This window comes from Pleurodeles waltl, chromosome 11 (assembly GCF_031143425.1).
Source record: "Pleurodeles waltl isolate 20211129_DDA chromosome 11, aPleWal1.hap1.20221129, whole genome shotgun sequence".
In the NCBI taxonomy this organism is placed as follows: Eukaryota; Metazoa; Chordata; class Amphibia; order Caudata; family Salamandridae; genus Pleurodeles; species Pleurodeles waltl.
The window spans coordinates 1005953242-1005980799 of record NC_090450.1 but is presented as its reverse complement, the minus strand read 5'-3'; the positions used below and the strand labels follow the sequence as shown (position 1 = coordinate 1005980799).

At 44.2% G+C, this 27558-nt stretch overlaps 1 protein-coding gene across 2 annotated transcripts in view; it reads left to right on the top strand.

The window, feature by feature from the left end:
- The window catches only part of PIWIL1 (piwi like RNA-mediated gene silencing 1), a 1338982-nt gene that overhangs the window by 338736 nt on the left and 972688 nt on the right, over positions 1 to 27558 (top strand). For both annotated transcript variants that reach the window (XM_069215364.1, XM_069215365.1), the window contains exon 7: positions 27345 to 27425. In XM_069215364.1, coding sequence (XP_069071465.1) covers positions 27345 to 27425 — 81 coding nt within the window. The remainder of the gene's footprint in view (positions 1 to 27344; positions 27426 to 27558) is intronic.

The following is a 27558-nucleotide window of genomic DNA, read 5'->3' as shown; positions in this document are numbered from 1 at the left end:
GCAGTAAACGAGGAACACACACTCAGACTTACTCCAGACCAATAGTGTTTATATAGAAAAATATATTTTGTTAATTTATTTTTAGAACCACAAGTTCAAGATTTGAAGTAAATACATAAAATGCAAGGTACTACACACAGGTAAGTTAGGAACTTTGAATTAGAGCAACAACATATACAGTTTTTGTTAAAATGGCAAGCAATTTTAAAAGTAGACAGTGCAAAAATCAACAGATCCTGGGGAGGTAAGTATTGGTTAGATTGTGAGGTAAGTAAGACACTTAAGTCTCAGTTCCTGGGCATAGGCAGCCCACCGTTGGGGGTTCAGGGTAACCACAAAATTACCACACCAGAAGCTCAGGGCCGGTCAGGTGCAGAGGTCAAAGAGGTGCCCAAAACACATAGGTGCCTATGGAGAACGGGGGTGCTCCGGTTCCAGTCTTCCAGCAGGTAAGTACCCGCGTCCTCGGGGGGCAAACCAGGGGAGTTTTGTAGAGCACTGGGGGATACACAAGTAGGCACATAAAACACACCCTAAGCGGCACAGGGGCGGCCGGGTGCAGTGTGCAAAACAGGCGTGAGTTTTTGTATTGGTTTCAATGGAGGGACCCGGGGGTCTCTCTAGCGGTGCAGGCAGGGCACAAGGGGGCTTCTTGGACAGACACCACCTGGGCTAGTCAGAGGGTCGCCTGGGGGTCACTCCTGCACCGAAGTTCGGTTCCTTCTGGTCCTGGGGGCTGCGAGTGCAGTGCTTGATCCAGGTGTCGGGTCCCTTTATTACAGGCAGTCACGGTCAGGGGGAGCCCCTGGTTTCTCTCTGCAGGCGTCGCTGTAGGGGTACAGGGGGGTCGTCTCGGGCTACTCACTGGGTTGCAGTCGCCTGGGAGTCCTCCCTGTGGTGTTGGTTCTCTGAATCTCGAGCCGGGGTTATCGGGTGCGGAGTGTGAAGTCTCGCTCTTCTGGCGGGAAGAGTAAAGTCTTTGAAAGTTGTAGAAAAGTTGCAAAAAAGTTGCTGTTTGTTGAGCTGAGCCTCTGCTCACTGGAGTTTCTTGGTCCTGTGGTTCAGGGCAGTCCTCTGAGGCTTCAGAGGTCGCTGGTCCCTGTTGGGTGCGTCGCTGTTGAAGATTTTCGAGACAGGCCGGTAGGGCTGGGGCCAAAGCAGTTGTCGTCTTCCGTCGTCTCTGCAGGCTTGTAGGTTAGCAGTCCTTCTTTATTTCAGGTTGCAGGAATCTGATTTCCTGGGTTCTTGGGTGTCCCTAAATACTATATTTAGGGGTGTGTTTAGGTCAGGAGGGCAGTAGCCAATGGCTACTGTCCTGGATGGTGGCTACACCCTCTTTGTGCCTCCTCCCTGAGGGGAAGGGGGCACATCCCTAATCCTATTGGGGGAATCCTCCAAAACTAAGATGGAGGATTTCTAAAGGCAGGGGTCACCTCAGCTCAGGGCACCTAGGGGTTGTCCTGACTGGTGGGTGACTCCTCCTTGTTTTTCTAATTATCTCCTCCAGTCTTGCCACCAAAAGTGGGGGCAGTGGGCGGAGGGGCGGGCATCTCCACAAGCTGGAATGCCCTGTGGCGCTGTAACAAAAGGGGTGAGCCTTTGTGGCTCACCGCCAGGTGATGCAGGGGAGGCGAGAAGCACCACCACCCAGTACAGGCTTTGTTCATGGCCACTAGTCCTGGTTGTGGCAGACCGGCAGAAACTGGTCAGCCTAGCACTTGAAGTCGGATTGGTACTCAGGGGGCATCTCTAAGATGCCGCCTGGGTGCATTTAACAATAAATTCCACACTGGCATCAGTGTGCATTTATTGTGCTGAGAAGTTTGATACCAAACTTCCCAGATTTCAGTGTAGCCATTATGGAACTGTGGAGTTCGTGTTTGACAAACCCCCAGACCATATACTCTTTATGGCTACCCTGCACCTACAATGTCTAAGGTTTTGCTTAGACACTGTAGGGGCATAGTGCTCATGCACATATGCCCTCACCTGTGGTATAGTGCACCCTGCCTTAGGGCTGTAAGGCCTGCTAGAGGGGGTGACTTACCTATGCCACAGGCAGTGTGAGGTTGGCATGGCACTCTGAGGGGAGTGCCATGTTGACTGTCATTTTCTCCCCACCAGCACACACAAGCTGTGAGGCAGTGTGCATGTGCTGAGTGAGGGGTCCCCTGGGTGACATAAGACCTTAAGACCTTCCCTGGCATCAGGGCCCTTGGTACCAGGGGTACCATTTACAAGGGACTTATCTGGGTGCCAGGGCTGTGCCAATTGTGGAAGCAAAGGTACAGTTTAGGGAAAGAACACTGGTGCTGGGGCCTGGTTAGCAGGGTCCTGGCACACTTTAAATCATAACTTGTTATCAGCAAAAGGCAAAATGTCAGGTGGTAACCATGCCAAGGGGGCATTTCCTTACATCTAACCAAAACCTGACTCAGTGGTTGCCCAAACTGCTCATAGGCGCTCCAAGAATCGGTCCACCCTGATATCAACCTCACCGGAGAAAGAAGAGAGACGTTTAGGTAATATTGTAAAGACATTCTCCCTTACGTCAGCCGTTACTGTCTGGGCAGGTAATACCATAGCGATTTTAGGTCCGTGTGACCGACAAATGTGGTTGAATATGAGCACTTAACTTGAACTCATTCCGGAAGACAAAACTAGAGGCAAAAAAAATAGTGCAGGAAGGTGTAAACACTTTTGCGCCTTAGACAGTGCATGTACAGGTTTTAGACCGATTGCTCGAGCAGCGGTTTTGCACTGCTAGGGATGGTTAAAGTCCACCTCGTTTACACTAGAGGTGCATTCCAGAATTTTAGACATGGCCTTTGACTGAGTTTATTTGGCATGCACATCAGTGATGCTTTACTTGCGATCAATGCGCACACTGACACTGCTAAGTCTCTCGGTTCTCTGCAATACATTCAGTGCCCTTTCGAGGAGTTTGGGGCACATGTTTCACTTCCTACAGAGGTGGTTATTGGAGACAGCAGCCTCTGTTAGAATTCAGGTCTGTGTACCATCAGACCTATTGTCAAACGCCTGTAGCAGCATACAGCAGACAAGGAGGAAGTTATCTACTATGGCCGTAAACATTGATTTCCATGGGGTACCGGCTTCAGTTTCTTCCCTTTAGCGCAGCTAAGTTGGCACAAAAATCTCCCATTACTTACATCAATGGTGGTTGGCCAGGCAGTGCTGCAACATCTGTTCCAGTAACGGTGAGCTCACTTTGCCTCCCTCCATCCTTCTTTTCTACTACGCACATTGCATGGTTTAATCTGTTTCATTTGCATGTCTTTCATTATATTATATATATATATATATATATATATATATATATATATATATATATATATATATACACAGGGAGTGCAGAATTATTAGGCAAGTTGTATTTTTGAGGATTAATTTTATTATTGAACAACAACCATGTTCTCAATGAACCCAAAAAACTCATTAATATCAAAGCTGAATATTTTTGGAAGTAGTTTTTAGTTTGTTTTTAGTTTTAGCTATGTTAGGGGGATATCTGTGTGTGCAGGTGACTATTACTGTGCATAATTATTAGGCAACTTAACAAAAAAAAATATATACCCATTTCAATTATTTATTATTACCAGTGAAACCAATATAACATCTCAACATTCACAAATATACATTTCTGACATTCAAAAACAAAACAAAAACAAATCCGTGACCAATATAGCCACCTTTCTTTGCAAGGACACTCAAAAGCCTGCCATCCATGGATTCTGTCAGTGTTTTGATCTGTTCACCATCAACATTGCGTGCAGCAGCAACCACAGCCTCCCAGACACTGTTCAGAGAGGTGTACTGTTTTCCCTCCTTGTAAATCTCACATTTGATGATGGGCCACAGGTTCTCAATGGGGTTCAGATCAGGTGAACAAGGAGGCCATGTCATTAGATTTCCTTCTTTTATACCCTTTCTTGCCAGCCACGCTGTGGAGTACTTGGACGCGTGTGATGGAGCATTGTCCTGCATGAAAATCATGTTTTTCTTGAAGGATGCAGACTTCTTCCTGTACCACTGCTTGAAGAAGGTGTCTTCCAGGAACTGGCAGTAGGACTGGGAGTTGAGCTTGACTCCATCCTCAACCCGAAAAGGCCCCCCAAGCTCATCTTTGATGATACCAGCCCAAACCAGTACTCCACCTCCACCTTGCTGGCGTCTGAGTCGGACTGGAGCTCTCTGCCCTTTACCAATCCAGCCACGGGCCCATCCATCTGGCCCATCAAGACTCACTCTCATTTCATCAGTCCATAAAACCTTAGAAAAATCAGTCTTGAGATATTTCTTGGCCCAGTCTTGACGTTTCAGCTTGTGTGTCTTGTTCAGTGGTGGTCGTCTTTCAGCCTTTCTTACCTTGGCCATGTCTCTGAGTATTGCACACCTTGTGCTTTTGGGCACTCCAGTGATGTTGCAGCTCTGAAATATGGCCAAACTGGTGGCAAGTGGCATCGTGGCAGCTGCACGCTTGACTTTTTTCAGTTCATGGGCAGTTATTTTGCGCCTTGGTTTTTCCACACGCTTCTTGCGACCCTGTTGACTATTTTGAATGAAACGCTTGATTGTTCGATGATCACGCTTCAGAAGCTTTGCAATTTTAAGAGTGCTGCATCCCTCTGCAAGATATCTCACTATTTTTGACTTTTCTGAGCCTGTCAAGTCCTTCTTTTGACCCATTTTGCCAAAGGAAAGCAAGTTGCCTAATAATTATGCACACCTGATATAGGGTGTTGATGTCATTAGACCACACCCCTTCTCATTACAGAGATGCACATCACCTAATATGCTTAATTGGTAGTAGGCTTTCAATCCTATACAGCTTGGAGTAAGACAACATGCATAAAGAGGATGATGTGGTCAAAATACTCATTTGCCTAATAATTCTGCACTCCCTGTATATATATATATATTCGATGGCATGTGTAGCTGCAGATACACATGCTGTGCATATCCCGCCATCTAGTGTTGGGCTCGGAGTGTTACAAGTTGTTTTTCTTCGAAGAAGTCTTTTCGAGTCACGAGATCGAGGGCTTTCTCCCATTTCGGCTCCGTTGCGCATGGGCGTCGACTCCATCTTAGATTGTTTTCTTTCCGCCATCGGGTTTGGACGTGTTCCTCTTCGCTCCGTGTTTCAATTTGGAATGTTAGCTAAATCTCGGAAAATTTGACGGTATTGTTGATGTTATCGGGTTAGTTAACGCAGATCGACACAGAATCAAGAAGAGCTCCGGTAGCCCTTGGGGGTTCGATTCCCCGGCGGGGCCTGGTCTGTCCGACCGCGTGTGTCTTAAAGGCTAATGGAACGGACCCCATTCCGCTTCTGCCCCGAATGCCACAACAAATATCCTTACACAGATCAACATCTGGTTTGTAATTTGTGTTTGTCCCCCGAACACAAAGAGGATACCTGCGAGGCCTTTCGGGCGTTTCGGTCGAAGAAAACGCTACGGGACCGGAGAGCAGGAAGGCTTCAAATGGCGTCGGCACCGTCAGGGCACTGCGACGTCGAGGAAGAGGAGACTTTCTCCATTGCTGACTCGGACAAGCCCGAAACAGAGCAGGCGACGAAAATTGTGAGTAAACCAGCCCCGACCAAAACTCGCGCCAAAATCATGAAGGCCCAGGGGATGCCACCGCCGGCAGGCCATGGCTTAACCCGTACAATTGGTGACCAACCATCGGCACCGAAAAAGGGCACGCACGTGTCGAAGTCTTCCGACTCCGGTCGAGATCCCGGCACGCAGCATACTCGACACAGAGAAACTGGCTCAGGCCAGACTCGACACCGTGAGACCGGCTCAGAGATATGTCGGCACCGAGATATCGGCACACCGAAACCTAAAAAAGTAGCTTCGGAGCCGAAAAAGACTGTAGAAAAAGTTTCGGTGCCGAAACACCCAGCTTCGGAGCTGAAAACAAGCTCCTACTCCGAAGAACAAGGCCTTTCAGAACAACTACAAGGCCATAGATTTGGACAAGAGCTAGAAGCAGGGGAGCCAGATTATACCCAAAGAAGGCGCCATATTCAAAAGGAAACAGGGAAAATAAGAACTCTCCCTCCTATAAGGATGAAAAGAAAACTTGCTTTCAAAGACAGAGGAACAACCGAAAGCAAAGGTGGCAAAAGAAGTAACTCCACCACTGTTTTCGCCACAACCATCACCGCACCACTCACCGCAACCATCACCAATTGCGACCCCACTTTTGATGCAATCTCCAACGCACACAGGGATGAGCCAGGATGACCCAGATGCATGGGATCTATATGATGCACCAGTATCTGACAATAGTCCAGACTGCTACCCAGCGAGGCCATCTCCACCTGAGGATAGTACTGCCTACACACAAGTGGTGTCCAGAGCAGCGGCTTTTCACAATGTGGCACTGCACGCTGAACCCATTGAGGATGACTTTTTATTTAATACTTTGTCTTCGACACACAGTCAGTACCAAAGTCTCCCGATGTTACCAGGGATGTTGAAACACATTTCAAGAACCCGTCAAAGGCAGAGCCATCACACCTAGGGTGGAGAAAAAGTACAAGCCTCCCCCTACAGACCCTGTATACATCACACAACAACTGACACCTGACTCAGTAGTAGTAGGCGCAGCACGTAAAAGGGCTAGTTCACACACCTCTGGAGATGCACCACCACCCGACAAAAAGTCGAAAGTTTGATGCAGCGGGGAAAAGAGTTGCAGCACAAGCGGCCAATCAATGGCGCATTGCCAATTCCCAGGCTTTATTGTCAAGATATGACAGGGCTCATTTGGATGAAATGCAGCACTTCATAGAACATCTGCCCAAAGAGTTCCAAAAGCGTGCACTACAAGTGGTGGAAGAGGGCCAAAGTATCTCGAACAACCAGATACGATCGGCAATGGATACAGCAGACACAGCCGCAAGAACTGTGAATACAACTGTCACTATTCGGAGACACGCATGGCTACACACCCCCGGATTTAAGCCCGAAATCAAAAAGGCTGTGCTTAATATGCCTTTTAATGGACAGCAGTTGTTTGGGCCGGAGGTGGACACAGCTATAGAGAAGCTAAAGAAGGACACGGATACGGCCAAGGCCATGGGCGCGCTCTACTCCCCACAGAGCAGAGGCACATTTAGGAAGACCCAATTTAGAGGGAGGTTTCGGCGCAAAGCACAGAACCCACAACCTCACAAACCAGACCCACATACCAGAGCCAGTATCAGAGAGTAGGCTTTCGGGGACAATACAGAGGTGGACAGTTCCCTAAAACTAGAGTAAAGTTCCAAAGCCCAAAGACCCCTCAAAATAAACAGTGACTTCAGTGTCACAAATCCCCAACAAAACACCAGTGGGGAGGAGACTCACAGATTTTTACCAATACTGGGAAGAAATAACAGACTTGTGGGTCCTAGCCATTATCCAACATGGGTATTGCATAGAATTCCTACAATTACCACCAAATGTGCCTCCAAGAACACACAACCTGTCCAAACAACACTTGGATCTATTACACCTAGAGGTCCAAGCGTTTTTGCAAAAGGATGCAATAGAACTTGTACCCAACCATCAGAAAGGAACAGGTGTTTATTCCCTGTATTTTATTATACCAAAAAAGGACAAGACTCTGAGACCCATCTTAGATCTCAGAACACTAAATCTTTACATCAAATCAGATCACTTTCACATGGTGACACTTCAAGACGTAATCCCCTTGCTCAAACAACAAGACTACATAACAACATTAGATCTCATGGATGCGTACTTCCATATACCCATGCATCCTTCACACAGGAAATACTTATGGTTTGTAATCCAAGGAGTACCTTACCAATTCAAAGTGTTACCATTCGGGATAACAACAGCACCAAGGGTATTTACAAAATGCCTTGCAGTAGTAGCAGCCCATATCAGAAGACAGCACATTCCCGTATTCCTGTATCTAGACGATTGGTTAATCAAAACCAACACGCAGGAACAGTGTCTTCAACACACAAAATACGTCATAGAAACCCTTCACAAACTAGGGTTCTCACTAAACTACCAAAAATCACACTTACAGCTGTGTCAAATACAACAATACTTAGGAGCAACAATCAACACAAAAAAAGAGATTGCCACTCCTAGTCCACAAAGGGTACAAGCATTCCAAAACGTAATACAAAGCATGCACCCAAACCAAAGTTTGCAGGTAAAATTAGTGATGAAACTACTAGGCATGATGTCCTCATGCATAGCCATTGTCCCAAATGCAAGATTACACATGCAGCCCTTACAACAGTGCCTAGCAACACAATGGTCACAAGCACAGGGTCACCTTCAAGATCTAGGGTTGATAGACCGCCAAACAGACACCTCGCTTCAATGGTGGAATCCTATAAATTTAAACCAAGGGCGGCCTTTCCAAGACCCAGTGCCTCAATACGTGATCACAACAGATGCTTCCATGGTAGGGTGGGGCGCACACCTCAACCAACACAGCATCCAGGGATAATGGAACACTCAGCAGAAACAACTTCATATAAATCAGTTAGAACTACTAGCAGTGTTTCTAGCATTGAAAGCATTTCAACCACTAATAGCCCACAAACACATTCTTGTCAAAACAGACAACCATGACAACAATGTATTACTTAAACAAACAAGGAGGGACACACTCAACACAGTTGTGTCTCTTAGCACAAAAGATTTGGCATTGGGCGATTCACAGTCACATTTGCCTAATAGCGCAATACATACCAGGAATTCAAAACCAGTTAGCCGACAATCTCTCTCGGGATCACCAACAGATCCACGAATGGGAAATTCATCCCCAGATACTACAAACCTACTTCCAAACATGGGGAACACCACAAATAGACCTATTTGCAACAAAAGAGAACGCAAAATGCCAAAACTTCGCATCCAGGTACCCACAACCTTACTCCAAGGGCAATGCGTTATGGATGAGTTGGTCAGGGATAGTGGCTTACGCTTTTCCCCCTCTCCCACTTCTTCCGTATCTCGTAAACAAATTGAGTCAAAACAAACTCAAACTAATACTAATAGCACCAACTTGGGCACGACACCTTGGTACACAACACTACTAGACCTGTCATTAGTGCCTCATATCAAACTGCCAAACAGACCAGATCTGTTAACCCAACACAAACAACAGATCAGACACCCGAATCCAGCATCGCACAATCTAGCAATCTGGCTCCTGAAGTCTTAGAATTCGGACATCTAGACCTTACACAAGAATGTATGGAGGTCACCAAACAGGCTAGAAAACCTACTACAAGACATTGCTACGCAAATGGAAAAGATTTGTTTATTACTGTCATAATAATCAAATTCAACCATTACACGCATCCGCAAAAAACATTGTAAGCTACTTACTACACTTACAAAAGTCTAAATTAGCTTTTTCATCCATTAAAATACATCTCACAGCAATTTCGGCCTATCTGCAAATTACACATTCAACTTCACTATTCAGAATCCCAGTCATAAAAGCATTTATGGAGGGTCTAAAAAGGATTATTCCACCAAGAACACCACCAGTTCCTTCATTGAACCTCAATATTGTATTAACACGACTCATGGGTCCACCATTTGAACCCATGCACTCTTATGAGATACAATACTTAACCTGGAAAGTAGCCTTCCTAATAGCTATCACATCTCTCAGAAGAGTAAGTGAAATACAAGCCTTTACCATACAAGAACCCTTTATACAAATACACAAACATAAAGTAGTTCTACGCACAAATCCCAAATTTTTGCCAAAAGTCAAATCACCGTTCCACTTAAACCAAACAGTAGAACTCCCAGTGTTCTTTCCAGAACCAGACTCTGTAGTTGAAAGAGCATTACACACAGACATAAAAAGAGCTCTAATGTACTACATTGATAGAACCAAACAAATTCGCAAAACAAAACAATTGTTTGTAGCTTTCCCAAAACCTCATGCAGGGAATCCAATATCCAAACAAGGCATTGCCAGATGGATAGTTAAATGTATTCAAACCTGATGTATTAAAGCAAAGAGAGAACTGCCTATTACACCAAAGGCACACTTCACTAGAAAGAAAGGCGCCACCATGGCCTTTCTAGGAAATATACCAATGACAGAAATCTGTAAGGCAGCCACATGGTCTACGCCTCATACATTCACTAAACATTACTGCGTGGATGTGTTAACAACACAACAAGCCACAGTAGGAGAAGCAGTATTAAGAACATTATTTGAAACAACTTCAAGTCCCACAGGCTAAGCCACCGCTTTTGGGGAGATAACTGCTTACTAGTCTATGCACAGCATGTGTATCTGCAGCTACACATGCCATCGAACGGAAAATGTCACTTACCCAGTGTACATCTGTTCGTGGCATGAGACGCTTCAGATTCACATGCGCCCTCCCACCTCCCCGGGAGACTGTAGCCGTTATAAGTTGATAAACATAAAACTTGTACATTTGTAAATATATCACTTTTAGTCACATTATGTACATACATACTCCATTGCATGGGCACTATTACTATAGACACTACTCCTACCTCACCCTCTGCGGGGAAAACAATCTAAGATGGAGTCGACGCCCATGCCCAATGGAGCCGAAATGGGAGGAGTCCCTAGATCTCGTGACTCGAAAAGACTTCTTCGAAGAACAACAACTTGTAACACTCCGAGCCCAACACTAGATGGTAGGATATGCACAGTATGTGAATCTGCAGCGTCTCATGCCACGAACAGATGTACACTGGGTAAGTGACATTTTCCATATATCTACAGATGTTATATAATTAGAACATAATCCTTTCATGTTAGTAAGGACAGCACAGTATTCTCTCATTAATTTGAATGATGTAGAGTTAATGCAGTGTGCTCGGAATACTTCTTTTTAGTCTGATTCAAGCATGTAAATCTATGAAAGTTCCAATACTGGAGTAAGAAAATAAGCTACTTGCCTGTAACTATCGTAGATTCACATGCAACCCATCCGCCTCCCGGGGGAAGCTCACTTTCAATATCTTTGTTCAACCTCTAACATGCGCACTAGAGCTTAGAAAATCTGAGGTGCTGGAGCTTCTATCAGGTGGGTTCTAGAGGGTTGGGCACTCTGATTGGCTGAGGCTCAAGTTTGGTCCTTTTTTTGCATAAGGACTTTGATAGATTACTAATATGTAGAGTTTTAATGTTATGGCTATTATGTCTTTGTGGACATTGTCTTTTCTAACGTACCTGGGACTCCTATCTCGATGACTGGGAATGATTCATGCATGTGAATCTATGAAAGATTCCAATACTGGAGTACTAAAGTAACTGGTAAGTGACTTATTTTCTTAACCTTTGTCCCGGCTTCAAGGGTTGTACAATTGGCCAACCTTCTCTTCTTTGCAAACCATTGACAAAATACTGAAGTATTCTGAAAAGCCAGACTGTAAAGTGGAGTCTGGTGAGGAATCTCTGACTAAAATCTATAGTTGGTAATTTAGAAGGGGTCAATTATAGAAAGATTTCCTAGGGTGAAGATAGCACCAGATGGGTTGCCTGTTTGTAAATCCTCATTAATGTCTGCATTTGGTGAACAGTTTTCCAAGAACAATACCTTATCGACGTGTAAAAACATAACTGTGCAGTCCACGATGATTCATTTAACTGCAATGTGTCAGTGACATAGGCCACCCTTAATAGTCGACAAAGCACCTGTAGATGACACTGTGTAGGAGGCTGGCCTGGCTTATAGTGGGTAACTGATAGTACTTAGAGCTTGTGCCAGGTCCAGTTATCCCTTATTAGTAGATTAGTAGTGTACTAACAGCTTAGGTTGATAGAGGTAGCTATAGAAGAGCAGCTTAGGCTGAACTAGGAGACATGCAAAGCTCCTACTATACAACTTACATCATATAGCACTATATCATAACAATCATAATACTCAGGGTTACTAAAAATAAAGGTACAATGTGCCAAAACTATCTGAGGAATATACTCCCTTAGGAAGTAAGTAAAATACACAAAATATACACACAAACCAAAATCAGGTAAGTAAACAGAAACGTAGTGCAAACACTGTAGAACACAATAGGATGCAATAGGCCAAGGGACAGCACAAACCATATACTAAGAAAGTGGAATGTGAACCACTTAGGGACCCCAGGCCTAATGTAGTGTGTAGAGGGTCACTGGGAGTGTAAGAAAACACTAAGGGTGTCCAAGATACCCCACCCCAAGACCCTGAAAGTAGGAGTAAATTGACCCTACTTCCCCAGAAACACACTAAAGTCGTGATAGGAGATTCTGCAAAGACCACAACTGACTGCAAAGCACTGAGGACGGATTCCTGGAACTGTAAAGGAAGGGGACCAAGTCCAAGAGTCACAAAAGTGTCCGGGGGGGGGGGAAGAGCCCACTAAACCCTGGATGAAGGTTCAAAACGGCTGCCTCCGGTTGGAAGAAGCTGAAGATTCTGCAACAACGGAAGATGCCAGGAACTTCTCCATTGCACAGAGGATGTCCCATGGTGTGCTGGAGGAAGCAGAGTTGTTTCTATGCAGAAATACCACAAACAAGCCTTGCTAGCTGAAAAGGTCGTGGTTGAAGAAAAAGGGTGCTGCCCGGGCCCAGGAAGGACCAGGAGGTCGCCACTTGGACGAGGAAAGAGAGGGGGCGCTCAGCAACACAGAGAACCCACGCAGAAGCAGGCAGCACCCGCACAAGTACTTGAACACGGGTTCAAGACGACTGAGCACAGCGGTCGTCTAAACACTAGAAAAGAGGGTCCCACGAAGCCGGTGGTCAACTCAGCGAGTTGAGCAATGCAGGACGGAGTGCTGGGGACCTGAGCTGTGCTGTGCACGAAGGATTCCTTGCAAAAGTGCACAGAAGTCCTAGCAACTGCAGTTCTCACAGTACACAGGATTACTGTCTGGCGTGGGGAGGCAAGGACTTACCTCCACCAAATTTGGACAGATGGACCACTGGAATGTCGGGGTCACTTGGATCCAGCTCCTGTGTTCCAGGGACCACGCTCGTCACAATGAGAGGGGATCCAGAGGACCAGTGAAGCAGAAGTTTGGTGCCTGCGTTAGCAGGGAGAAGATTCCGTCGACCCACGGGAGATTTCTTCCTGGCTTCCAGTGCAGGGTGAAGGCAGACAGCCCGCAGAGCATGGACCACCAGGAAACAGTCGAGAAAGCCAGCAGGATTAGGCGCTACAATGTAGCTGGTAGTCTTCTTGTTACTTTGTTGCAGTTTTGCAGGCGTCCTGGAGCAGTCACCGGTCGATCCTTGGCTGAAGTAAGAGAGGGAGATGCAGAGGAACTTTGGTGAGCTCTTGCATTCGTTATCTGAAGAGAAACCCACAGGAGAGACCCTAAATAGCCCTCAGAGGAGGATTGGCTACCTAGTCAGGTAAGCACACATCAGGAGTGGTCTCTGACGTCACCTGCTGGCACTGACCACTCAGAGGTCTCCATTGTAACCTCACACCTCTGCATTCAAGATGGCAGAGGTCTGGGACACACTGGAGGAGCTCAGGGCATCACCCCTGGGGTGGTGATGGACAGGAGTGGTCACTCCCCTTTCCTTTGTCCAGTTTCGCGCCAGAGCAGGGTCTGGGGGATCCCTGAACCAGTGTAGACTGGCTTATGCAAGGAGGGCACCATCTGTGCCCTTCAAAGCATTTCCAGAGGCTGGGGGAGGCTACTCGTCTCAGGCCTTTAAAACCGATTTCCAAAGGGAGAGGGTGTAACACCCTCTCTGAGGAAATCCTTTGTTCTGCCTTCCTGGGACTGGGATGCCTAGACCTCAGGAGGGCAGAAGCCTGTCTATGGGTTCACAGCAGCCGGAGCTAGTTTGGCAGTACCGGGGTCCATGCTGGAGCCCCGGGGATGCATGGGATTGGCAACCCAATGCCAGATTTGGCATGGGGGGGGGGGGGGGGACAATTCCATGACCTTAGACTTGTTACATGGGCATATTCGGAGTTACCATTGTGAAGCTACACATAGTTATTGACCTATATGTAGTGCACCCGTGTAATTTTGTCCCCGCACTCACAAAGTTCGGGGACATTGCCCTGAACTATGTGGGGGCACCTTGGCTAGTGCCAGGGTGCCCTCACACTTAGTAACTATGCACCTAACCTTCACTAAGCGAGGGTTAGACATATAGGTGAAATATAAGTTACTTACGTGCAGTGTAAAATGGCTGTGAAATAACGTGACCGTTATTTCACTCAGGGTGCAGTGGCAGTCCTGTGTAAGAGTTGTCTGAGCTCCCTATGGGTGGCAAAAGAAATGCTGCAGCCCATAGGGATCTCCTGGAACCCCAATACCCTGGGTGCCCAGGTACCATATACTAGGGAATTATAAGGGTGTTCCAGTGTGCAATCAGAACTGGTAAAAATGGTCACTAGCCTGCAGTGACAATTTTAAAGGTGCAGAGACCATAAGCACTGAGGTTCTGGTTAGCAGAGCCTCAGTGACAATTAGGCACTACACAGGGAACACACATTCAGGCCACAACTATGAGCACTGGGGTCCTGGCTAGCAGCATCCCAGTGAGACAGGAATAAACAACTGACATACAAGTAAAATGGGTATAACATGCCAGGCAAGATGGTACTTTCCTACACACTGTTGATGCACTTGTGGACTGAAATGACTCCAAGACTGATGACGACAAAGTTGAAAACATTGACTACGTAGTTGACGAACCATTCAACAATGGTGATTCCATTACTGTATACTACGCCAGTAAAACTAGTCGACAACATCAATTTCTCCACAGCAACAGCAAAGTGTACAGAACCCTTACCTGTACAACTATAGGCACTAGCTTTGCACACCGTTTTCTCCCTGGTACCATTTATGCCCTTGAGAAAATTAATGGAAGATGGGGATGGCCCTTATATTCATATTGTTAGTAAATAAGGGTAACACAACACTGATCAGTAGGCTGTAAGACCATATTATTTAAAGATAGGTTATGTGAATTTAGTCAATGAATATGAGCAGCTCACGTTGGTTTTCAAAACCCAAGAGCTGAGTTCTCGAAGACTATCCAGTTATCAGTAATGTAGTCATATTTGGGAAGAACCCGAGCCACAGATGGTTCAGATTCCTTTGGCTATGTTCAGTTTCTGTGAAGAGATGGTCAAAAGCCGTCCATAGAAAAACTGGATTGGGCTTGGAAGGTACCTTTGCCCATTTTATTGTCCTTGAACACTGATTGTGAGGTGTCCTCTGCGGAAGATTAGTGATCAGGGCCTTCAGGTGCATTAGATGTACCATATGTCAGACGCAGGAAACTTTACTTGTTCTCACAGATTTGATAATGAATCTCCTAGTTTTAATCCAATGACTCCATCATGGGACTCTGATTGAAATACTGTGAATGTGGAGGATGCAAGGCACAAACCCAAGCCCAGAGATACTCCAGCTGACGATATTGGGAGATTTCACATTCTTGATCAGAAAGCATCTCAATGCTTTAGACTACCAACCACAAACAGTGAAAAAAATCCTGCTTCCTTGTTGATGGCAAAGAAAAATAGCAGTGTGGTACCAGATATATCCCATGGTTAAAATGCCTTTGGGAGGGTAACCTAGTTATTTTGCAAAACCTTGCAATGGCCACAATGACTCGAAGATCAAAAAAAAAAATGAGGCCACTAATACAGCACCACCTTATATATTACCTAAATGAACACGACTCAGTGGTTTTGGTCCGTTACCACGAAGATTATGCAACCCTGCACCCAAGGACAAAGGAGTATGCAAATGTGATTGGGTAAGGGATGAGAAAGGTGAACATTCTAGCTACAAATGCAGTAAGGATTACTAATGTACCTGCCAGTGTGGCAGTTTTTGACAGGCAGTTGAGCATGTTTTCTCCATCAATAGAAATATTGCTTCAAGAGGACAGAGCCAAAGCAAAATGCATTGTAAAATATGTGGAAGCAGGCTTTGGCTTCCCTGATTGATTGATTCCATGTTTTCTTGTCACCAAAAGGCAATGCAACCAGTATACGAAAGTATGGTTGGTTAAAGAACACTACTTTTAGAGCAAAAGTCCATTTTATGGTAATGGACATGCCTTTAGATGGGATGAACTTCTTAGGAAAGGTGTTTTACTCTTGGCATTCTATTATAGCAGCTACTGTAACCACTAAATCATTAGGTGTCTTGCTGAACAGAACAAAAACTGTATGCATAAAGTTGACGGATCATACAGCCAGGGATCATTTTTCTTATTTCTTAGAGGTGACACGAGCAGATTGGCAATATTAAAGGCAACAAAGACCTTAAAGAATGCAAAATAACTCTAGCAACATCAGCATGGCACAGGAGACCAAGGTGGAAGCAGTTATCGAAGTATAATTCAAAGGGTTGAAAAACATGAGTTGCTGGTCCAGGTATTCTCCCTAGTGCAGTTGTCGGGGATAGCATTTCAATGTTCAAACAAAGCTGGCAACATGTAACATCGGACAGATGTTTATTAGACATAGTGCATCGTGATCACACTCTAGAGTAGCCCACAACACTGGGAAACGCCCCCGTTGACCACGCATGCAATCTTGGCATCATCCTAGACACCTCTCTATCCATAACCTGCCAAGTCAATGCTGTCTCACCATGCTTCCACACCCGCCGACTCCTTCGAAAGATTTTCAAGTGGATTCCCCCGACATGAGGAAGAGTCACCCACGCCCTAGCAAAGTGGACTAAACCAACACGCTCTATGCTGGCATCACCAAGAAAGTACAAACAAGACTACAAAGAATGCAGTAGCCAGACTCATCCTGGACATCCCCTGGCACAGCCACATCTCCTCACCTTGGAGACCTACACTGGCTCCCAGTCAACAAGCGCATCACATACAAATTCCAGATCCACACCTGCAAGGCACTACACAACATAGGACCGTCATACCTCAACCTCCCCCTCTACGTACCCAACAGACAAGATGTTTACGTCTGGAAAAGCACAGCAGGAGGAAGATCCTTCTACCTCTTAGCCCGGGATGGAAGGTGCTACCTCTCAAACTCTGGCAGACCTCTTAACTGAAGGAGTTCAATAAGGACCTCAAGACTTTGCTATTTGATTAAGTAGTATGCCCGCAAACAGTGCCTTGAGACCCTTTGGGTGATTAGCCGCAGTTTAGAAATCATGGATAGATAAGTTTGTGGGGAAACAACCAGTTTCCTCTTACTTTTGGGAGTCAAACTTTGAAACAGAACAATACAGGGAGTACCAGCTGGAGAAAGGTCTCAAGATTTTACTAAATTCTTGCAATTTTGCAAAAAATCTGCACATTAGTGGACATTCCTAGACATTTGAAATCTTGACAAGTACATGAAGACTCCATTTTCACATGATTACTCTTCAAGAAATTTTGCCATTCTTGTTAGAGAGATTACTTGGCATCCATATCTCATTGCTTATTTCAATATCCCAATATACATGAAGCAAAGGAGATTAATCGGATTTTTGGTGGCAGGTTGTCACTTCAATTCAGGGCCTCACCCTTTGGGTTAAAACCAGCAACAAGAATCTTCATCAAGTCCTTAGCACCAGTTGCCACTTTCATAAGATGAGAAGCTGGTACTGTGTATCCGTACCTGGACAACTGTCTCATTCAAGCAAGCACTTCCGACCAGGCATTGCATCCTACCAACCTTACAAAGAAAACACTAATGATTTGGGGATTAGCAATCACCAAAAACCTTACTTAACACCAAACCAGAATCTCATGTTTAAGAGCAAAGGTCGTCACAGGTAGGGTATACTATCGCAAGAAAGAGGTAAGAAACCTAATTTGGCAGGCTGTGCCTTTACATACCAGAACCATTGTCAGAACCCTGAAGTGGATTTAAGGACAGTGCCTTCATGCATTCTTCTGTTTTCTCATTGTTTAACCGCACATCAGGATTATTGAGGAGCAGCTGAGTACCCAATGGCATCAAATATCATGAGATTGGGGCAATCTTGTACACATGACCTCTCCTATGAAAAAGTTGCTCAGGTGGTTGTCGGTGAGAGAACTTTTTCGGAGGCCAGTTGTTTAACTCAAAGCTTCAGCTGATTTAACCGACAGATGAATACCTCACGGGATGGGGTGCTCGTCTCAAGGATTGGAGGCAAATGCACTATGATTGACACAACTGCAGTATATCTGACTGATTCATTTGGCGTGGTCTGCACTGCCTGTGACTTGTGCAGTGACTGTAGAGGTGTCACCCCTGTAAGCCGATATCAGTTATTTTCTTTCTGGGCCAGTCAGCTCAAAACTATAGAGCTACCTGCCCCCCTCCCCATCAATTTTTGAATTATCTTTTATTTGACTTTTTGTGAAGGATATTTTTGAGAACGTACTTTTCCTGGTGTGCTAGGGATGTCTCCTTAGAAACCTGCAGGCTTCAAGGCATGTGGTGCCTGTCACAGGCAGATGTCTGTGACAGACCCACATTTGATTTGTTTGTGGTGATTGGATTGGGACCCTGACTCCCAAGAACTGCTAGGACTGCTGAGCCATGAGCCCAAAGGGGACCTTCCCCAAAGCTCCTTGTCGCTCAACAGTCCTGCAAAATTGAAGATCTTGTTAGCATGAAAGGTTCCGGGTGTGCTTGTGGAGCCGTGCTTGGTGCCCCAGTCCTAGTCTGTCATCGGGTAGGTCCCAAACACATAAGTTAAAGCATTCCTCTGCTTTTCCGTGATGGTCTATAGGTGTCACCTGCCCCAGATTCCATCGCCTACTGGTACCTTGCCTTCACAGTTGGAACCAGGGCTTTTTCATTTGGTTAGCCTGGAGAGGGAGGTGATTAGGAAATATCTTAGGACCCCTAATGGGATACCATCACCTTGAGGAACTGGTGGACAAATGGTGTGTGGAGCCAGCAGATGTCGGTGGTTTGGACATCTTACCAGACATTACCTTGGCCTCTCTTCCCACTGTGGCTACAGAGGAGGGAACTTATTTTTCTGTGAGGATGCAGAGGGCGGCTGAGGTCCTAGAACTTCAGTTATCCTCAGTTACATTAAAGCAAAACATTGTGACGGAGGTGCTTCAGCTGGGACTTGCCTACCTGAACCCTTGCTCCCATTCAGTAAAGCCACTACAGATGTCCTTGGGCCAAATCCAAGCCCTGAACAGGGACTCCAGTGTATAGCACAAGTCCCCATCTCCATCATCCCACGAATCAGGGGACCTTGGTTTCTTCACCCAGCACCTCATCTGGGGAATTTGGTAGTTCAAATCTCCTCCTCCATTGTTGAACACACCAAGGTTCCTTCCCCTCCACCGGAGGGGGAAACCAAAAGGCTGGATACTTTTGACAAGAGGATGTCATCTTCTGTCAGCCTAGCGCTGCATTCAGTGAACACCGCATGCCTTGCCAGTATCCCCACAATGTGGGACTTGGTTTTGCAAATACTGCCCTTGGTCGTGGAGGAGTCCCAAGCCTTAGTCACAGAAGCAGTTGCTGATGTGCTAGATGCATCTAAGTTTACCATCTTGTGTACATGGGACACGGCCGACTTTCTACACAGAGATATTAGGTTATCCAAAACTCCGACTCCACTCAGAGCTGTGGCCAGGTCTTTGGGCCTATCCATGGGCTCCTGCAAACCACAGCCTTCCTTTTGTCCCTTCTGTGGCTATGGGAGGGACTAACAGCCGTGTTCCTTTACCTTCATCCACCAAGGCGATGTGGCTTCCCAGCCTTTTGTGGCCCATTTTCCAGAGACCACGTGGGTCGGCCAGCCAGAGTTCAGACCAGTCCATCACCCCCTGCTGCCCAGCCTGAAAACCTGTTTAATTTCCCCTTATACCGGCATGGGCACACAGTTGGGGCCCAGGATCCACCATAACCTGTCCCACTGGCACTCCATAAATTATTATAAATCGTCTGAAAAAACTACGTCCCCTTGCTGGACTCCCCGCACCTTCTAAACTTATTGCAGGTCCTTTGTGTAGGAAGCTGGGTTCTGGTTGCAGTACCTCTGACCCTTTCTCAATTTTTGCCTGAGTTTTTGTTGCAACTTTGAAATGCACTGTGTTCCTGCTATCCAGGTCCCAAGTGCCAGTGTCCCTTCCCCAAAACAAGACATCTGGTCACTTGATCATCAAGTTACCAGGCCCTTTAGCACCTCTCTAAGTCCATAGTAAATGGTACCTCCTGGTATCTAGAGCATTGGCACTGACGAGAGGGGTCCTGAGAGTTGCAGCAACACTTGTGCCACGCTAAGGGACCCAGGACCAAACTCCTGCAGACTGCCATTGCAGGCTGTGTTACAAGGTACTCCCTAAAAGTTAAACACAACATGGTCCCCTAAACACTACATGTAATTAAGTCACCCCTACAGCGCTCCTTACGTTTTTGTCCGTTCTTAGACATAGTGGACAGGGAAGCAATTTTAAATACACATCCTGGAAAATACGAGTTCCCCAGTTACATGATGGCTTTAGTGAAACTAGGAATGTTTGGTATCGAACATCTTGTATTACTAAACCCTCACTGATTCCATTGATGGATTTATTAGTAAATTCACCCAGAGGGCACCTTAGAGGTGCACCCTGAAAACCTACCAAATACTGGTGAGCCCACTGACTAGTTCTGGCCAGTCTACCACCAACAAATGCGACTCTGACCTCCAAGGTTGAGAGCCTCCGCACTCTGGAGTTCAGAAACAAAGCCTTCTCTGTTAAGGATATTAATGCACCCTTCCCAGCAGGATGAACTGCAAATCTGCATTCCAAGGCAGGGAGCGTTAAAGAAGTCCAATGCCCTTGGTATGCAGTGTAGGAAAGTGTCTTCTTTTTGGCATAGTTACCCCCTATTTTTGTCTACTGTCAATGTTTTGACTGTTTTCATTGGGATCTTGCTAACTAGGACCCCAGTGAGTGTGCTCTCCCTCTAAATTTGGTTTCCTAGGACTTTACACACACCACAGTTGCCATACTGGTGCACTAATATAAGTCCTTAGTATATTGTACTTGGGTACCCCAGGGCATTGTTAAACCAAGGGATTCCCATGGACTGCAGCATGTATTTTCCACCTTGTGAGCCCATGCAAACTGTCTGCAGGCCTACCATTGCAGCCTGTGTGAAATGGTGCATCTATCTTTTGCTTCAGATAGAAGTCTAGCCTTCTATCACGGTCACTGCACTTGGACACTAAGGGGCTGATTATGAACACAGTGGTCAAGACCGCCACATAATGAACACAGGGAGGACAGCTACAGGCGGCCCTCCGCTACTGCCGACAGGCAGCCTTACAATGGCAAAATTCTTCATCCGACAGGGCAACGCTGCCCTCCGGATAAAGAACCTGTGTTCCGCCAGGCATTTCCTGGCGGTTTCACCCACTAGGAAAAGGCTGGAGGAAGTGATGCATTAAAATGGGATGCGCATTGTTTAAGAAGCAATCCCCATAGGGTTTACATGCTCACTCCACCAGAACAGCAGCCTCAACCACTGTTAGCATGCAGAGTTCCAGTCCCGGATATCTGCCAGGCAGAAGCATGGGTGTCCTTGCACACGTTCACCAAACATTACTGCCTGGACGGTCCGGGGAAGGTTACTTTGCTCTTTCGGTCCTGCAGGACTGATCTTGGTTTGCAGACCCGCCTCTGGGGATGCTATTAACTGGGTATCTCCTGTAAGGTAAGGAATATGCAACTAGAAGTCTCTATCAGATGAGGAAGTTACTTACCTTCGGTAACTAATTATCTGGTAGAGAAGTATTCTAGTTGCAGATCCCTTTCCGACCCAACCATCCTCCCCGCTCTGCAAACTGATTTCTAGGAACAGGGACTCCCTTTCAGGGCTCTAGTTCTGACGCACCAGGGGCAGTGTTCTTCATTGCTCCTCACCTCTGCTGTTGAAAGTTATGAGAAACTGACATCAGCGCGTCAGGGTAGCGTCTATTTGGGACCGCTGACGACATATCTGTCAAATCTGACGCCGACGACAGAGTTCTCGGAGGCCACCTAACGGCATACAGGGTACCCCTCGAGAAAAATCTCTGGATCCAGTGAGAGATGCCTGGGGAAAATTCTAAGGTAAATCTGCAACTAGAATAACTCCACTAGATAATTAGATTTCAAATGTAAGTACTTGTTCATTTGTTTTGATCTTAAAGGTTTTTATATCTGCCTTCACAGTTTGATGTATTTTCTCTACTTTAGTGTAGAGAATTATATAGTCATGTTCTTTGAATATTATTCTTTAGTTTTTCTGGCTTTTGTCAGGTTATCATGGAGTCTTCATGGAGAGGTATCTGTTTGTAGATTCTGTTCACTCCCTTGTATAGAATAATGAATATTATTGACACTTTAGGAGTTACTCTGCACTTTTGAGTTCAAGACTACCTCCTTTTCAGGAGGGGTTTTACCCTCTCCAGAGGTACTTTTTCTTCTCTGAGGATATTTATATCAGTTGTGAATTTAGGTCTTAATGCCTCATCTAGTTAAAACTGTTTTAATCGTGACCTGACCCTACTTGTTGTAGGTTGGGTTCACAATTTGAGAGTTGTCATAAGATGGAGTGTACAAAATCGGAGGGGTTATTTTTAATGAATCTCTTTCTATTTTGTTTCATGGTCAACTTTTCTAGTTAATCTGTAGATTAGTCTTATTCATTACAAGAGTCACATTCACCTTGGTTTCTGCCACTCTACAAAGGTTCCATTTTTTAATAAAATATATTTTTATATATATATATTTCATCAGTTAACATATGGACATTTATTATATTCCTATGTCAGTAGTTGGGTATATTGAGAAAAGTATGAAGATGTTTTATCTTTAGCTACTTTTCCTGGGGAAAACTGTATTTATATGCCAAATGGTTGCTATTGTCTTCAACTTTTTAAAGAATACAATTGTATGTTTTCTCTGCAATAGAAAATGCATTCTATGTGTATCATACAGTGTAGGTCTGGTTAAGGATATACCTTTGCAGGGTAAGAAGTATTGTGCAGTAGCATGCTATGCTGCTCTGTTCCAACAGGGTAGAACATGCAGATTCGATCTACATAGGAATAGATTTATGTTCACTAACTCAATATTCATTGTTAGTTCACCTCGAAGAACGATTGGTTATATTAACATGGATTTTCTTTATTCCATGTTTTGGAATGTTTGTGATTCCTTGCAACGTGGTTCCTCCTACAAGTCATGTGTGGTGAAATTTGTTATGGCTCACTTACATTTTTATGAATGCCTGGTCTTTTTCAATTGTTTTAGATCGGTTTTGTTTTAGGGACAGATTTTTAATGGTCAGTCATGGGTGATGCTATCTCCATCCTCATAACATTTCATTACTTTTTCTTACTGTGGTCCTTTCCGCAGTTCTTTTAGTAAAGAATGTGTTTCCTCATAGGTATTCTGAATGCACTGTCTTATTTCTATTGTAGTAAACCTGTTTTCTTCTAGTTAGAGACTCTTCATATTTTCGGGTTGCCTATGACACATCTGACATTCTAACAAGGATGAGCTTATCATGTTTTTCATGTTGTATAGTTTTATTTACCTCTGTTTCCTTCCACAGGTTTTGATGTAGAGGATATTATTGCTCACCTTAATTATGATTGTTCTTTTTCTCTTGCTCTCTGATAGTCAGATTTGTTTTGAAGGTCAAAGTTCACAGATCCTCCTCCGAATTACCATGACTTTTGGTATCTGATTCTAAAGTAAGGAATCTGTGGCTTGATTTCTATCAGATGAACAAGTTCCTTAACTTCGGTAACACAATATGGTAAAGACAGGATCTAGCCACAGATTCCTTATAACCCTTGCCCATCCTTCCCTTCCCGCTCAGCGAATGAGTCCTCTTTGGCCTCAAATTTCATTCTGGAAATCTAGAACTTGAATTAAAAATTCAGTGATTACTTTACACAGGGGAGTGCTTTGTGCTAGCACACAGTTTCTATAGGCAGTTTCTATCTGTAGCTCAACGTTTTGAGCGTGGAAAATAGTAATGGAAGAAACTGACTTTAGCGAGAGGGTTATATAAACTAATGATGTCACATCAGGTGGACAACTTCGATACAGGGTTGCGCAGCACCCTCTTCAGACGTGCAGATGTTTGGCTATGGGGAAAAAAGTTTCGGGATCCAGGCCTGTGTCTGGGGAAGCCTTTAAAGTAAGAAACCTGCGGCTAGATCCTGTCTCTACCAGATAATGAGTTACCATAGGTAAGTAACTTGTTTAACACTTTTCCAGCAGTTTTACTGATTCCAACAGTGATTATCAAACTTCGAAAATCTAGAACCAAGGTGATTTTAAGAGCTGTAGATTGGCTGAAACAGTGATGGTACCCAGGCCTTTTACACCGCTCAGTTGTCAAACACAAGTAACAACCTTGCATGCAAGACCTACTAACCATGGTTCGGGCCAAATTCTTCACCCGAACGTTGAATTTGGAAGCATAGTTCTTGAAGTCTGACAATATGGCCATTTAAGTCTTGCAGAAGAGTGTGTGAACTCTTTAAAAGAAGGAAAAGGACCATCAACAAGAGCCTGTTATGCATTAAAATGAACACATTTCTGCATATGATAGAAATCGAAAGGTGTCACTTACTTTACATCTCAAGAAGTGCTTCTCCCACTATATTTTCTACTTGTAGCAAAATCCAAACTACAATTCTAGTGTATAACAGTTAACTTAACTCTATAAACTATACAGGAAAGCTTTTCATCATGGTTCTTTCCTCAAATTTACAGTTGTTGGAGGCTTCCCAGAAAGACGCAAAGATTTTTACCTATAAGAAACCTATCTCCATCATGGGAACTAAACCTTATGGGAACTGACCTACCACTCAGTAGATTTTTTAACTGTACTTTTGAACCTATTCATAAGGCCACATTGCCGAATCTTTCATGAAAAACTGCCATTTTTAATGGCTATCACTTTAGCAAGTAGAGTTGATAAACGTCAGGTGCCTGAAGACCCTTATGGGTGAGTAGCTGTGCTTTATAAACACAATTTGATTTGAGGTGCTATACTCCATAAATCCTTCTACGTTCTTTCATGCTAGTAGGGTTGTTTTACAAACTCACTCTCCTTTCTAAAAGTAGTATCTGGCTTCAACATCAAACTATTGTATAACCTATGTTCTTTCCTAATCCTCTCACACCTGCAGGAATGTCAGTACGTTATCTGGATCTTAGATTAGTATTGGGCTTACTTAGATGAAACCAAGGACATAAGCAAGACAAACTAATTTTTCAAACAAATGATTGCAAGGGAAAGGTAAACCTCATTCTATAAGAGTGAAAACAGCCACCCTGCAGGGATTAGAAATGTTTCTATGACAGACGTTTGTAAAGCTATAAAATAGAAATCAATCCACCACTATAGGCACTGATGCGGAAGCTAGGGTGGGACAGGAGAATCAAATACTTTTAAAAATATTATATGTATATAATGGGAGCAATTGTATTTTTTCTTAAGCTTGCTACTCTACTCAAGTGTTTGACTAGCAATGAAAATCCTACAATGCAGATGAAAAGGCTACATACCTGTAGTACTGGTTCTGTATTGTTGGAATCTTCATTAAATTCATGAATGACCCACCCTCCTTCCATATCGCTGGAGTAATTATCAAATGTAGATACATCAAATGAAAGATTTTCTCGACACTTTCCCTTAAAAAAATATCTGCGTGATGCAGCTTGCTACTACAAGGTATTTTGGGTAGGGGTGCCTTGGGTTCTTAAGGCAGCAGTCCCCTTTTTTCTATCTCTGTTAAATGAAAGATAAAGGCTGTATTTTGACATGCATAGTTGATTAAAACTATCATTGTGCTGTGTTTTCACTTGGGGTATGTGGCATTATAGTGCTATGTGAATACATTTGTCAGGTGTACAACTTAAACATTCAGGAAAAATGAGACCGTTTAGGTTTTCATTCATCAGACCTATGCAGAAGTGTCAAAAACATTCTTTGATGCAGTTCCCATAAAAGTCAAACTATGCATTTATGTTCCACAGTCTGCGAAAATGATGGAGCATTATCCACATGCTTGACTTCAAGGAAGATTCTTTCGATGCAGAGCCAGGACTGCAGGCACATATCCTCTACTTCGTAGGGTGTTTTGTTTTTAACGAAAACTGCTTGAAAATCTCATTTAACAAAGCGAAAAGCAATAGTAACTGAGGTGCATATTTGTGGGCCTGCCTAGAGACAAACTGAGGTCATTGGTAGAGTTTTGTTTTTATATTTTATTGTGTACTGTGATTGTTTTCTTTTATGACCGATTTTAGGTCGAATAAATATTTATTTTTGAAGTTCTGTTTGTCTTATCGCTTCCTAGATAGAGTAATTAAGAGTCCTGCATTATGTTCCAACATAAAGATTAACGAACAACTTTTACTGTCCTTAGTCACCCAAATGAGGAGGATACCTTGAGCACTGTCCATTGATTGGTCCTCTTATGCTACAATTGTTTTTTTTTTTTTATGTAGTCCCAGGGAGGTGGTGGAGGTGAGTTACCTTAGGGCACAAGTTAGTTGAAATAACTAACAGCTGAATTGCTATAGTTTTGTGTATTTAAAAGGTGAGCCTAACTATAACGTTCCTGTAACCTGTTTTTTTTTTTTTTTTTAGGTGAATGTCTGTGTGTATGTGTATATACATATATATATATATACACACACACACAAGTTCAATTGTGAGGTATTTTTTAAGGATGCACATCAAATGGTGATAGCAAACTGTATTGATTCTAATATTTTGATGACTTGATTTTTGTTAACTTTGGCCACAGCAGCATATCACGCTTGATGCATTAACTTCAATATTTTGTATGTAAATTGTAAAACTACTAGTTTCTGAATTTCTGGATCAGTAGGGCCCCCGCCCGCACCCTCCCACCCCCCAAAAAAAATATATATATATGGTCTCTGCAAACATTCTTGCTACTGTTCTCCTGTGCTTACTGTCTTGATGAACAAGCAAACCAGATGAGCCTGTGCTCATTTATGGCTTGTCTTAGGCACAGTGCTAGGATACAAGTTTTTTTGGGGTTGCACGTTCCAGCTAAACCTAGCAAGGGTGTTGAAGGATATCAGTGCAAAAACTAATACATAGATTTTGTTATGAATTGAATGACATGCTTTAAACTGCGATCAGATCCGCTGTTTGACCTAAGGTGGTCTTGGTTAATATGCGTGTGTCATGTGTAAATAAAACTTTCTTCTGTACTGTATATCTCTCAGCTTGAAAGGCTGCAGGGAACTCGCTATTTCACTTTGCTTAGCCAAATGTTTTATGTTTCACTATTGTATTTCGTATGAAATGTTTGAAAATTTCATGATTTGTTTTTCTTATTCAGAATTTTGAAGATAATGAATTTGCAGCAAATTGGGCGAAATTACTACAATGCAAATGACCCAATAAGCATTCCAAATCACAGGTTTGTAAAGGTCACTTTTTATTGTTTAATTTTCTTTAATTGCTTATGAGTGTTCACAATATGTAGTTCTTTCATTGGTTTCTATGTTTCAACTGCTCTCCTTCCCAACATTTCACATGCAATTTCCACGCGA